The 15,030-nt window shown below is 48.6% G+C and overlaps 1 protein-coding gene across 1 annotated transcript; it reads right to left on the reverse strand.

The window, feature by feature from the left end:
- Positions 1-5,368: 5,368 nt before the first annotated feature.
- LOC138473479 (G surface protein, allelic form 156-like) lies at positions 5,369-7,960 on the reverse strand. Its single transcript, XM_069612123.1, has one exon. The coding sequence runs from the start codon at positions 7,958-7,960 to the stop codon at positions 5,369-5,371; it is 2,592 nt and encodes an 863-aa protein (XP_069468224.1).
- Between the last annotated feature and the right edge of the window lie 7,070 nt (positions 7,961-15,030).

Below are 15,030 nucleotides of genomic sequence, written 5' to 3' on the forward strand. Positions count from 1 at the left end.
ATGGGCATTGATTCTACTCCATTTTGCGCCCTTTGATTTCTGCATGAGAGCTTGAAGCATTTCCTCTCCATCTTGTTGCTTCCTAGCTGCTCTAATTTGTCTGATAGTATTTTTGTAGTGAGTTCTAAGTTTAGTTTGTGCCGCCCTTTGTGTTATAGGGGATAAGAGTCTCAATGCTCTGCAGAGATTCGTTCTTAGGTCTTTGACCTGCCAATCATTGGAATATTTGTGTTTAAAGTTAGGTTTTGACTTTACTTGAAACGATTCAGTAATGAGCTGGATTGAGTCAATATAACTGTTAGAAGGTGTTATCATTTCCGGTTTCTTTGCTTCCGTTAGTTTGACTGTGAGAGATCTGACAAGCCTAGAGTTCCAGTATATTCTATTTCTAGCAGTATTCATTTCCAGGGGGAATGTATAAAACTCCCCCTCTTGGATGACATGTGGGACCCAATGGCTGGCTAAGATGTTATGGTCGCTAGACATGGTGGATATTACTTCAAATGAGGCAATGAATTTGTTAACATTATTCGAGATGAAAACATAGTCTATCACCGAGGTGCTCTCACCTCTACACCCTGTCGGAGCTGGTGGACAGTCCTTTGATAATGAACCATTTAGTATCATGAAGTTCCTTGTTTCCATTAGGGAAAGCCATGTTGCTACACGGTTGTTGGACTCCAGATTTGTAGTTGAGGTGCAATTCATGTTAGAATCGCCTGCAATTAAGCTACTATCATTGAGTATCAGGTCTAAGATATTTTACATTTTTCCCAGAAATTGAGGTTCAGTTGTCGAGGCGGGATTCCAGTAAATGTTTATTATAACAGCTTGAGGAAACAACGGATGGTTTGAGATTTTAGTTCTGACTTTTACTGCTTGGATGCCCGCATCTCGGGATAGCCACGGTTTAATGGAGAGTTCAGAATCAAGCCGCGTTGCTATGAGTAGCCCAGCTGTTGGGCGACCTTTAATAGGTTTCTTTCCCGCTATTGCCAGAATTTCGTGGTTACTCCATGCGGGGATGGTCGTCATGCATATTTCTTGCAAAAGGACTAGATCAAAGTCCTCTAACTTCGTTGGAATCTTTTTTAATAGATGTGAAAATCCCCTTGTGTTCCATGAGGCCATTGAGCAAGAATGCAAGATGGTCTTTTTGTCATGCTATTTATCTTGGATCTGAGGGTTGTTCACTAATGTTTTGGTGACCCATGACCATTTAGATTTGTTTGCTGATTTGTATTACAATTACAGGAATTAAAGAAGACGTTTACTTTTGAGTTTGGATCACCATCCATTTGGTTTTGGGGAGCAAAGCGCCACTTTGCTTCTGGTTTCTCTATACAATTAGTCACCTCTAATATTAATCCTTTGGATTGGAGTGTTATTCTTTCTTGCCATAGGAGATTTTTGATCATTCTAGAGGGTATATTTATTTCAACTGTATCTTGCATTGCTGGGTTTGGATAGCGAAGCCAACCAATATCTGTAGATTGTATATGTTGTAAAGATGACACCGAATTAAAGATGGTTAGTAAGGTCATCCTATTGGGGTACGGGTCGTAATAGGTTCGTTCAAGCATAGTGATCTTTATGTTTTCTTCATATAGTACAGTTGTGGGGCCTGAAGTGTGGTCAGGTGGAGAACAGTTGCGGCTATCTAGTTTAGGTTGAGGTAACGGAGCTGCAAGTTTGTCAAGGGGCACCACACTGTTGTTAGAAATTGGATCTCTTCGACTCTGGTCATCAAGTGGGTTAGGGTGAGCTAATACTACTTCTCGCCTGTGGTCTAAGGTTTTGAATGACACAGGTGTACTGTTTAAGTTTACAAAGAAGGTTTGTAGAGGTTTACTCTCTGCAGTGTTTGCATGAAGACTCTGATGGACCGGGTCAATGACAGATATGTCGCTGTTGGAGTAAACAGCTAAATTCATGAGCTCCTCAATAGAGATGGTATTAGCTTTAGGATCATGCTCAATTTCATTTTTATTCATGCATATCTGAGGAGGCAAGCCTACAGGTATATTGGTCTTACATTGTGGTGGCGCCACATTCGAGTCCGAGGGAAGAGGATTTGTTTTCTCCAACCCGAGCAAATCGGTCTTGGGATCACGGGACAGGCAGCATCTGCATCCAGGGGAAAATCAGAACTGGGCTGCTTGACCGAAGAGGCTGAGTCGTTCAGATTAATTACTTTTTTTTTTTTTTAGATTTTCTTTGCGCCAGGGGCATATCATCTAATTTTTTGTTATTATTTTTTTGTTTTTTGGATTTTTTGGATTCAATTCAGGAGCAAGCATCGATGTGCGTTGTCTATTTCTTTTACTTTGTCTTTTAGTGCCTTGGGCTTTTTTGATTGAATACATCGTAGAGTGGAGTTTTGATTATTTGCACCTCAGGTGATGGAGGTTCGGGTTCAGCTTCCAAATTTTCTGAGAGAAGAGCTGATTCAGGTGAATGATTTATGGTGACTAGGATGTGAGAAGTTTGTTGAGGTTCCTCTTCCTTCTTCTCTAGTGGCACCACCACTTCAGTAGAGGTATTCACTTTAGAGTCACAATTATTGATTGCCGGTTCTATAGATTTTATATGTAGGAGCATTGGTAAATTCCACACTAACAAGTCCAATTTGTTGGTGATTGTGTCAATGCCTAGCGACTGAGACATCATTTTTTGGTCAAGCACTTCAAATAGCTTGGTAAGTGAACAAATGCTGGTATTTATAGCTACAGCGCAACATCAGGGGCCTGATTTGAGGTTGTGGGAAAGCCAAATGAGGGGCGAGGTATTGGGTTTGTGAAGGAGGCTACCAGGGAGGATTCTGAGTCTGAGGGAGGATTGTCATTTTTAAACTCTAAATAGTTGTTAGAGAATAACGCTGGAGAAGTAGAAAGTCTAACGGGTGTACAGTGATCAAGAGACAGGGGTTGCCATGGTGAGCCTTGTGCTTCCTCCAGCAAACTTTGAATCTCTCTGGGGACTGTTTGAGTGGAGCTGGAGCACTGGGGAATGAGTATATCAGCCATAGTTACTTTTTTTTGTGGGGCAATGAGAGCAGGTTGAGCCACCTCAGAATAGAGGGAGGGCAGGGTTGGGGCGTCTAAGACCTGAAACCTTATAGGAGCGTGTGTGGAGGATGGGACATCTCCAACAAAGGTAGGTGTAAAAAAAACTCTTCTCTACCTCCCTCGATAAGGGAGGACAGGTTGCAAGCTCCAAGAGTGGCATCCGACAGTAGAGGGCAGTTTTCCGCATCCACGGCGGGTTCTTTAGGCACTGAAACGGACAATACCGTCGGCCATTGGTAGGCTGGGGTTGATTTCGCCCGGGAGGTAGGACGAGGAGTTGGCATTTTTTAATTTTCTGAGAGTTCAGAGCCGGAGGCGGCCTGAATAAAGCATGCTGAGGAGGAGGTTTTGTAGGCAACAGGCGCTGGGGGAGTCGCGGAGACGGCAGAGGCATGTTGGTTGTGAGTCTGTAGGCTGCCATGTTACAGGCGGGGCACCAGGAGCGGTGCTAAGACAGAAAGCGCAGATGTGCTCTTGTGTGAAAGGTAGGAGTTAGAGACAAATCAGGGACTGGCCCAATGCACACGGCACAGCTGACAGCAGACAGTACTCGTTTGGTACTCTGCTTGGTGCGCGCGCGCTGGTGCACGCAGTGTTCAGCTTTATAGAAATCACGTGATAAGGGGCATGTCCAGTGAGCCAAAGAAACGTTCTGAAAGGTCCATGGTTGAAGTAGTAGCAGAAGAATGTTGACACACAGGAACAAGGCAGCGGGTCCCAGCAGTACAGCAGACAATACTCGTTTGGTACTCAGCTTGATGCGGTGCAAGCATTGTGAGCAAGGCCCACAGTGAAAGAATTGTGAGCATGGCCCATGGTGCAAGCATTGTGAGAAAGATCCACAGTGAAAGAATTGTGAGCAAAGCCCACTGTGCACGTATTGTGATCAAGGCCCACAGTGCAAGCATTGTGAGCAACGCCCACAGTGTAAGCATTGTGAGCAAGGCCTAACGTGCAGGTATGGTGAGCAAGGCCCACAGTTCAAGCATTGTGAGCAACGCCCACAGTGTAAGCATTGTGAGCAAGGCCTAACGTGCAGGTATGGTGAGCAAGGCCCACAGTTCAAGCATTGCGAGCAAGGACCACGGTCCAAGAATTGTGAACATGGCCCACAGTGCAAGCATTGTGAGCAAGATCCACTCTGCAAGCATTGTGAGCAAGGCCCATGGTGCAAGCATTGAGAGCAAGACCCACAGTGAAAGTATTGTGAGCATGGCCCATGGTGCAAGCTTTGTGAGCAAGGCATACAGTGCAATCATTGTGAGCAAGGGCCACGGTGCAAGAGTTGTGAACATGGCCCACAGTGCAAGCATTGTGAGCAAGGCCCACAGTGCAAGCATTGTGTGCTAGCCCTGCGCTCCAAGCATTGTGAGCAAGGCCCACAGTTAAAGAATTGTGAGCATGGCCCATGGTGCAAGCATTGTGAGCAAGGCCTGCAGTGGCATTGTGAGCAAGGCCCACGGTGCAAGCATTGTGAGAAAGAGCCACAGTGCCAGCATTGTGAGCAAGGCCCACAGTGCAAGCATTGTGAGCCAGGCCCACAGTACAAACATTGTGATCAAGGCCCACTGTGCATGTATTGTGATCAAGGCCCACAGTGCAAGCATTGTGAGCAAGGCCCACATTGTAAGCATTGTGAGAAAGACCCATGGTGCAAGCATTATAAGCGAGGCCTACAGTGCAGGTATGGTGAGCAAGGCCCACAGTGCAAGCATTGTGAGCAAGTGCCACAGTGCAAGAATTGTGAACATGGCTCACGGTGCAAGCATTGTGAGCAAGGCCCACGGTGCAAGCATTGTGAGCTAGCCCCTCAGTACAAGCATTGTGAGCAAAGCCCACGGTGCAAGCATTGACAGCAACACCCATAGTGAAAGAATTGTGAGCTTGGCCCGTGGTGCAAACATTGTGAGCAAGGCTTGCAGTGGCATTGTGAGCAAGGTACACAGTGTAAGCATTGTGAACAAGGCCCACGGTACAAGCATTGTGAGAAAGGGCCACAGTGCAAACATTGTGAGCAAGGCCCACAGTTAAAGCTTTGTGAGCAAAGTACACAGTGCAGGCATTGTGAGCAAGGCCCATTGTGAGCAAAGCCCACAGTGCAAGCCTTGTGAGGAAGGCCCACAGTGTAAGCATTGTGAGCAAGGCCCACAGTGTAAGCAATGTAAGCAAGGCCCACAGTGCAAGCATTGTGAGCAAGGCCTACAGTGCAAGCATTGTGAACAAGACCCACAGCCTAAGCGTTGTGAGAAAGGCCCAGAGTGCAAGCATTGTGAGCAAGGCTCACCGTGTAGGTAATGTGATCAAGGCCAACAGTTCAAGCATTGTGAGCAAGGCCCACGGTGTAAGCATTGTGAGCAAGACCCATGGTGCAAGCAATGCGAGAAAGGCCCACAGTGCAAGTATTGTAAGCAAGGCCCATGGTGCAAGCATTCTGAGCAAGACTTGCAGTGCAAGCATTGTGAGTAAGGATTGCAGTGCAGCATTGTGAGCAAGTCCTGCAGTGCAAACATTGTCCGCAGTGCAAGCATCGTGAGCAAGCCTGCAGTGCAAGCATTGTGAGCAAGGGCCACAGTGCAAGCGCTGTCAGCAAAGCTCACAGTGCAATCATTGTGAGCAAGGTCCACAGTGCAAGCATTGGGAGCAAGGTCCAAAGTGTAAGCAATGTGAGAAAGGCCCACAGTGCAAGCGCTGTGAACAAGGTCCATAGTGAAAGCGCCATGAGCAAGGCCCACTGAGCACGCATTGTGGGCAAGGCCCACAGTGCAATCGCTGTCAGCAAGGCCCACAGTGCAAGCATTGTGCACAAGGCCCACAGTGCAAACATTGTGAGCATGGCCCACAGAGCAAGCGCTGTCAGCAAGGCTCACAGTGCAAGCATTGTCCGCAAGGCCCGCAGTGCAAGCGCTGTCAGCAAGGCCCGCAGTGCAAGTGCTGTCAGCAAGGCTCACAGTGCAAGCGCTGTCAGCAAGGCCCACAGTGCAAGTGCTGTCAGCAAGGCTCACAGTGCAAGCGCTGTCAGCAAGGCCCGCAGTGCACGTGCTGTCAGCAAGGCCCACAGTGCAAGCATTGTCCGCAAGGCTCACAGTGCAAGCGCTGTCAGTAAGGCCCATAGTGCACGTGCTGTAAACAAGGTCCGTAGTGCAAGCGCTGTCAGCAAGGCCCGCAGTGCAAGCGCTGTCAGCAAGGCCCACAGTGCAAGCATTGTCCGCAAGGCCCGCAGTGCAAGCGCTGTCAGCAAGGCCCGCAGTGCAAGTGCTGTCAGCAAGGCTCACAGTGCAAGCGCTGTCAGCAAGGACCACAGTGCAAGCGCTGTCAGCAAGGCTCACAGTGCAAGCGCTGTCAGCAAGGCCCGCAGTGCACGTGCTGTCAGCAAGGCCCACAGTGCAAGCATTGTCCGCAAGGCTCACAGTGCAAGCGCTGTCAGTAAGGCCCGTAGTGCACGTGCTGTAAACAAGGCCCGTAGTGCAAGTGCTGTCAGCAAGGCCCGCAGTGCAAGCGCTGTCAGCAAGGCTCACAGTGCAAGCGCTGTCAGCAAGGCCCACAGTGCAAGCGCTGTCAGCAAGGCTCACAGTGCAAGCACTGTCAGCAAGGCCCGCAGTGCACGTGCTGTCAGCAAGGCCCGAAGTGCAAGTGCTGTCAGCAAGGCCTGCAGTGCAAGCGCTGTCAGCAAGGTCTGCAGTGCAAGCGCTGTCAGCAAGGCTCACAGTGCAAGCGCTGTCAGCAAGGCCTGCAGTGCACGCTCTGTCAGCAAGGCCCACAGTGCAAGCATTGTCCGCAAGGCCCGCAGTGCAAGCACTGTCAGCAAGGCCCACAGTGCAAGCGCTGTCAGCAAGGCTCACAGTGCAAGCGCTGTCAGCAAGGCCCGCAGTGCACGTGCTGTCAGCAAGGCTCGCAGTGCAAGCGCTGTCAGCAAGGCCCGCAGTGCACGTGCTGTCAGCAAGGCTTGCAGTGCAAGTGCTGTCAGCAAGGCCCATAGTGCAAGCATTGTGCGCAAGGCCCACAGTGCAAGCGCTGTCACCAAGGCCCGCAGTGCACGTGCTGTCAGCAAGGCTCGCAGTGCAAGCGCTGCCAGCAAGGCCCGCAGTGCACGTGTTGTCAGCAAGGCTCACAGTGCAAGTGCTGTCAGCAAGGCCCTCAGTGCACGTGCTGTCAGCAAGGCCCATAGTGCAAGCATTGTGAGCAAGGCCCGCAGTGCAAGCGCTGTCAGCAAGGCTCACAGTGCAAGCGCTGTCAGCAAGGCCCACAGTGCAAGCGCTGTCAGCAAGGCTCACAGTGCAAGCGCTGTCAGCAAGGCTCACAGTGCAAGCGCTGTCAGCAAGGCCCACAGTGCAAGCATTGTCCGCAAGGCTCACAGTGCAAGCGCTGTCAGTAAGGCCCGTAGTGCACGTGCTGTAAACAAGGCCCGTAGTGCAAGCGCTGTCAGCAAGGCCCGCAGTGCAAGCGCTGTCAGCAAGGCTCACAGTGCAAGCGCTGTCAGCAAGGCCCACAGTGCAAGCGCTGTCAGCAAGGCTCGCAGTGCAAGCGCTGTCAGCAAGGCCCGCAGTGCACGTGCTGTAAACAAGGCCCGTAGTGCAAGCGCTGTCAGCAAGGCCCGCAGTGCAAGCGCTGTCAGCAAGGCTCACAGTGCAAGCGCTGTCAGCAAGGCCCACAGTGCAAGCGCTGTCAGCAAGGCTCGCAGTGCAAGCGCTGTCAGCAAGGCCCGCAGTGCACGTGCTGTCAGCAAGGCTCGCAGTGCAAGCGCTGTCAGCAAGGCCCGCAGTGCACGTGTTGCCAGCAAGGCTCACAGTGCAAGCGATGTCAGCAAGGCCCGCAGTGCACGTGCTGTCAGCAAGGCTCGCAGTGCAAGTGCTGTCAGCAAGGCCCTCAGTGCACGTGCTGTCAGCAAGGCCCATAGTGCAAGCATTGTGAGCAAGGCCTACAGTGCACGCGCTGCTCGCCCAACGTCACTGCCACGTGGGCTTGTGCTTCTTGGGGTTGGTATCCAATGATCCACACTTCCACTCATGCCGCAAGATTCCCTCCTGCTCCGGGGTGCAGTGTGGGCATATCCAGGTGGTGTGGGGGAGCTACTGCTGACGCAGCCTGCTCTGAAGTCGCCTCATATTTCACGCCCACCTTTGTCGCAGTACAAATCGCATCAGCAAAACCAAACATATCTGCACGTGCATCCGGCCGCTGCAAAAATGCCATGTTGGCGTCGCAGCTGAGAGGCCATTTTAACACAAAAAGGTGGGGAATCTAGCATAAAACGCGGAACTGGATCGTAGAAAGACGATGTCCTGCCAATGTTGCCATCGGCTTCCACAGGGTTTATGGGGCGAATTTCAGCCAGCCCTGGTTATAATGCACTCCTTATAAGTTGCTTGGTGTATGGTTTTCTATGGCATTCTGGAACACGTGGAATCTGTTGGGAAGCTCAGCTGCAAAGGCAGACACATAAGTGACACCTTTTAACCCACTCACAGTTTGCCTCTCTGCCTGCTCCTCCCAGCAAGAGACAGGACCAGTAAAGATGGTGGCCAGGCAGAAGGGGCAACTACCAGGGCGTAGTCATGTTGGGGACGGACCCCAAGGTATGCCAGAGGGACACTGGAAGTCCGCAACCCCCTTCCCCTGGATACATGGAGGACTCAGTCAATGGCAAGGTCAAACTGTGGTTTATTACAGACATAACCCACAGGGATCAGCACAGGAACAAGGAAATATCCATGCACATCTCGCCCTTCCTCGGCTCGCAGGCCGGTTTTACTCCCCAATGGTGGCAGCACTTTGTCACAACATGGTCCCCTCTCCAGAAAACCTATTGGCCAAGTGATTGGGTATTGAGTATTCTACCACCTATAGTGGACACTATAGCTGTTATTCTACTGGCCCTTCCCTGTCAGTTGGCTGGCCCGTTCCATCCCCAAGTCACTAACTATAACATTGTTGCAGTATTGTGGATTTACCATCGGATCTTGCCCGTTGCTACCCTCCCCTAGGGTACTAAACTGTGATTAGAGCTGTCGTCCCCAGGCCTGGGACCCGAAAAGGTTCCAGATCACTGTGTACCTCTTCAGGGTGATGAGAACGATTATGGGTATTGTAACTTGTGTGCACCACCGCAGTTTATGAGAGTTCTCTCCTGATCGCCACAACACTTGTTGCATACGTGTTGCGGTCTTTGGCTGGCAGACTGGGACCAGCTCTCCTTTCCCACTGCTGCTCGCTGTCCATTGTCTGATTCGGCCGCGTCATGTGTCCAGAGACCACAAATTTGAGCTGTGCAGCTCTGAATTATGAGGATTTATTTGTATTTTCTGCAGCCGGTCCCCTTGTTGTCTGAACATTGGAATGTCATCCGTATCTCTTAACCTTGGCTCTGGGTCCTGTCTCACAGGTCTTGCTCTCTGTCCAGCCTGAATCAGCTCAGCTCGTCTCTTGCTCAGGGACCTGAGGCCTGCTGTTATTTTCCTAAACCATATAATGCAGTTTCTACAGTGTCCATGCTGTAATACATTTCCATAGGTAAGTCACACTTGGCTCCGTCAGGTCCCATAGGTGCTCCTGCAGTTCCAGAGGGTTATTCACGGGCAAGCATCTGCAAGCTCTGCTCAAGATCTCTTGCTTCTTGCAGTTTCTGCGTTGCTGTGTTTGGCTAATGGCACAATAATAAAGCAATGACAGTATGTATATGTATCTGTCCTCTATCTATAGAACTGTATGCCTGTGTTCTTCATGTATTCGAGTGTGTGTTTGTGTCCCGAAATGTGGATGTCATGTGTGCTTCATATCTAACGCTGCTATGTCGTGGTGTCTCTAACGGCGTCAGCAACATGGCTTCTTGGTGCTGAGTCCAGACTGTCAAAAGAGGTGTCGCTGATCATGACCTGTGGCTCTTCATCCACACAGGGATAGATCTGTACCACACCTGGTCTGTATGGCTGGCTGAGGGGATATTGCTCAACCTACTTGTTAATCATGGGTCCATTGGTAATTCGTCCAAAATAGAATGGGTGATTGTGGCGTTTTCTGGACGACTTCCTTGTCATGTGTTTAGTAGGAGGGGTGGTGGCAGACACCCCCTTCCCTCTTCAGTCATTACTGGGAATAGTTGTGGCATCATGTGGCAGGGACTTTATAAAAAGAGTCACCTTTTGATGCAGTTGCCTCACTTCTTAAGGGGTTCCTTGCTGCCTGCCCAAGGCAGGAAGTACCCTTGAAAGAGCAAAAGTGCCACTATTTGTAAACAGTTCCTGGGCCTCCCATCTCTTTGTAAATATGTATGTATGTATTTATTTATTTATTTACTTATATACAGGGTGCAACAATGCTCTTTTGATCACAAAAGAACATACTGTTTGGATGAGTGTCGTAGTACCACCCACCCCCTAAATTGTTCGAAGCACTTTGGCCTGGCTCTCCTATGCCGACGATACTTTATTGTTGGGAAAAACAGCAATAGGTTTGCAATACAGCATTTGGTCCTTGGATAATTATTCTAAGAACAATGGTCTAATTGTATATCCTCATGTGACTAATATCTGATAATAGGGAAAAACAGGAAAAAAGTAGCAACATTTAAATGGGAACTTGGAAATGCTTCCATTGAGGGTGCCCAGGAATTGGTTGTTTAGGGGTTCCACTAAATGCCCAGTTAAATATAGACACACTTCACGAACACGTGGAAACAACGAATTTTAACAAAATACACATCATTAAATCCTTGATCTCTCATTAAGGTGGCTATTCATTAGCGGGATTATCCAAATTATCTAAAACCTGCCTCATTCCAGGTATATTGCATGGCCATGAACCTTTTATGGAGGGAGAGATGAAGTTGCTATATGGGCAAGATGGAAATATGTAGTGCTGCCTGCTGGGTTTACCGGAATGCGTTCCCATTGAAGACACTGATTGCGCATTGGGTCTTATGTCTTTATCAACAATTTGGAAGACCAATCGTGGTGTGTTTCATCTCAAGCTGCTTGATTTGGATGTGAAAACAGACACTTGTTGAAGCACTTCTCCTTAATGGCAAGGAGTGCGAGGGATAAAGCAGAACATGTTTATACTTTTGAATTAGAAATTCACGATTTGTTTAGGGAAATTGATTCTGACCTAACAAAAAAACGCTAATTCTGTCACCGGCCATCGCTGAATTAAAATGTGAAGCTAAATATTAGGATAGGAGCATCACCGGTCACCATCTATCGTCTAAGATCAAACTTCTGAAGTACAATAAACAGAGTTTCTGTTTTTCACATCCTAAAAATTGCCTATTGACATGTAAAAGCAAATCAATACGTGACTTTGTACTGCGTTTAAGGTTAAACCAGTTACCTAGTCAAGAGATCTTGGGAGCTTGGAAGGGTATCCTTCGTCCTTTACGACGGTGTAGACTAAGTGATAACCGTATTGAAACTATACGGCATGTTTTACCAGGCTGTCCTCAACTTTATCGTAACTATACAGCTGGATGCAGCTCTTTTGTTCATAGACGGGGGAATATTGAATCAAACTAATTTTGGAGCACGATCTTCTCAGGTGAACCGTTAATTGTGATGACAGCGGCATTTTATATTTCGAAGATATTTTTTAAACAGCTTTACGGTCTGAGAATTTTTATTTGTTTCTTAGAGAATGGATAGTATCTTAAACCTAATTTTATAACATACTTTATCTATCTTTAGGAAAGTAGGAATTTGAAAATTATAATATAGTAGTATGCGTATTGTCTATGTTTGTTATCATGCTTTGTGAGTTGTTGGTTGTGGTTTTTCAACGTATGTCTCTAAGGTTTGTAACAAACCAACACAAAATAATAAAAACAAAAAAGAACGTACAGTAGATAAGAAATCAGATTTGACAGGAAGCAGTGAGCTTCTTACAATGGGGTAAGTTAGGGGGACATTCTGACCAGGTTGTGGAGTGGAGTAAATGGAACAGTCACCGGGGACAATACATAAGTGGACATGCATAAAGGACAACTAACAGTGGACATGTGTAAGTCCAGGTAGGCGGTACGGCCAGCTGTGCTCGGGATGTGATCATAATGGATGAAGTCCTAGAATGGAGGCAGAGAAAGTGAGGGACAGAGGCAGGTTATTGGTGAGAGAAACATTTTAGCTAGCAGGCAGAAGAGAGGTAGGTTAAGAGAGTAATTCAGAGGCAAGGAGGTAGGCTTTTAGTAAGGTGTTGAACAAATCCAGGTGGACTGTTTCTTTGATGTACAGTAGGAAGAGAATTCCATGCAAGTGGAGCAAAAAGAGAGAAAGAGCGTAATCGAGGGGAAGCCCAAGGAAGGCAAAGAGCCACAAGGGTAGTAGATGAGGCAGAGCAGAGATTACGAGAAGGCTTGTAGAGTTGGACAGAGGAGGATAGAAATGCTGATGCCTTACTGATGCTGGTGCCAGCTGATGCTGATGCTGATGCTGGTTTGTGAACCAGCAGAACAAATTTAAATCTAGCCCTGTTTTGCATCGTCAGCCATCCTGCCTGGTGACGGTACAAGGAGGTAGATGTAAAGAGAGCAAAGTTAATGATCTTGTCGAGAGGACAGAATACATAGTTGGTGAGACTAAAGAGGATGCTGGCACAGTAGTCCAGATTAGAATAGACAGGTGTGGTTAAGAGATGCTTGGTGGTGTTGTATGGAAGGAGGTGCCTGGTGATTTTTCTAATATTTAGGAGGTTGTAGTGAGCCACTGTTACAGTTTTGGAGATGAAAGTAGAGAAGGTGTGAGAAAGATCATAGATGACACCGAGGTTTGTAGCTGAAGAAGAGTAGCGGAGAGTGTCATATGGGAACTGGATAGGCAGAGGAGGAGATGAGGAAGGATATTTGCCAGGGAAGAAGAGCACCTCTGTTTTGGTAGAGTTTAACATCAGAGAGTGAGTGCAAAGCCATCCAGGATTTAATGGCAGAGAGACAGTTTGGAATTTTGATAGACAGATCAGAGGAGAGGTCAGGAAAAAACAAGAAGATGTGGGTGTCGTCTGCAAAGAGTTGGTACAAGAACCCAAAGAAGATTAGTGCCCCAAGAGCAGAGGTGTAGAGTGTAGAGAGGAGCGGATCCAAGACTGGGCCTTGTGGAACACCAGCATGGCAGTTATGTTGGATAGTACCCAGAAGGCTTGAAGCATGGGTGCAATCCCCTTATCCTCTGAGGTTTTCAGACCCGTGCTTTAAATATATATAAAAGCTTGGTGTCCTTCCGATTTTGATCCAACGCGCATCATCTCAACCATATGACGTACTCTGCACCTTCACATTCGCAGGAAACAAAACTCTGATCCCGCCCATCCCATCACTTCTGAAATGCTGAAAACTCCAAAAAGTAACCCTGAAAAGCCCAGTCTTCAAGGCCCATGCGCAAACCTCATGGATGAGTGTCGGTAAACCCCTGAATAATCCTCGCCCGTCCTACTCTTGGAATATCACATGACATGGTTCACCCGCGTATTGCCGCTCTTCCAAAAGGTACTTTCTATAAAATCTTAGCAGAGACGTTGCTCGCTAGAACTGATTGTGACAATTCCCTTCTGTCCTCTAAACCGATGTGGCACCGCTCTCCACCTCGCTGCACCGCCTTGGAATGAACACCACCCCTTCTGTCCGCCCATCCCGGTGGTGATTGACGGTAACTCTTTAACCAGCTCCAACACCCTCCACTAATTCCACTACCAGAGCTATCCCACCCACAGAACCTCGTCCATGCAGAGTGAGGTAGTTGCACTATTTCTGTCTATCTTTGTGATATTCCTTACTTTAAATTAGATGTTCTATGTCTTGCTTAGACGAGAAAACCCCCTGACAGGCCTCAACCCTTCTCGCCTTATGCTGTCTGCCGAGAAGGGCTGCACCTTCCTCGTGTTCTACATTAAAGCTTAGAGCAGGTGTGTAGAACAGGTGCTGCTGGCAAGTGGTTAAGATCCGCTACCACTTTGCTGGCATTCCTCTGCACACCAATGACCTCCTGAAGCTACTGCCCTCTGGTGGGGATTCCACACCCCACACAGGGCCAACGCCATCCACGGAAAAAGCCTGGCCTAGCTGTACCACCTTGCACCAAAAGCTCCCCAGCCACTGACCTGGTGTCATCTCCATCCCACGGATACCGTGGAGTCTCGCTCACTTTATGGCCACGCTGCATGTCATGCAGAATGCACCAGCATGTAATGCACCAGCATGTAATGCACCAGCATCTAATGCACCAGAATGTAATGCACCAGCATGTAGGCCCAGCTCATCCAGCTCTAAGACCTACAACACACTACTACCTCCGACTTCTCTGGCTGGCCCACAAATAAGACGTTCTTCCGATAGTCCTGCGGGCACCAGGGATCTGCGTCTTTTTTTCATAAACTCTTCGGATTGAAATGCAAAATTCTAATCTCATGTGTTCGTAAGAAATCTCTTTCCAAATTAACATAATGCAATAGCCTGGGAGGAGGACATTGCTACGGTGCACGTGCTTCTGAAACTCAGTGCAGGGATGAAAGGCTTGACGTTGCGGCGATGCTCAAGCTGCACCGTGCTGCATGCGGGTTCCTGGCAGGCAGGGATGAAAGGCTTGACTTTGCGGCGATGCTCAAGCTGCACTGTGCTGCATGCGGGTTCTTGGCAAGCAGGGATGAAAAGCTTGACTTTGCGGCGGCGCATAAGCTGCACCGTGCTGCATGCAGGTTCTTGACAGGCAGGGATGAAAGGCTTGACTTTGTGGCGGTGCTTTAGCTGCACTGTGCTGCATGCGGGTTCTTGGCAGGCAGGGATGAAAGGCTTGACTTTGCCGTGGTGCATAAACTGCACCGTCCTGCATGCAGTTCAATGCCAGGCAGTGATGAAAGGCTTGACTTTGCGGCAGCGCATAAGCTGCCCCGTGCTGCATGCAGGTTCTTGGCGAGCAGGGATGAAAGGCTTGACTTTGCAGCAGCGTATAAACTGCACCGTGCTGCATGCGGGTTCTTGGCAGACAGGGAT

The sequence above is a fragment of the Ambystoma mexicanum genome, chromosome 8, assembly GCF_040938575.1.
Source record: "Ambystoma mexicanum isolate Mex_15411 chromosome 8, UKY_AmexF1_1, whole genome shotgun sequence".
NCBI classification, from domain to species: domain Eukaryota; kingdom Metazoa; phylum Chordata; class Amphibia; order Caudata; family Ambystomatidae; genus Ambystoma; species Ambystoma mexicanum.

Excerpts from the sequence above, each read along its gene's own strand:
- LOC138473479 (XM_069612123.1), bottom strand. The coding sequence starts at position 7,960 with ATGGGCCTTGCTGACAGCACGTGCACTGAGGGCCTTGCTGACAGCACT.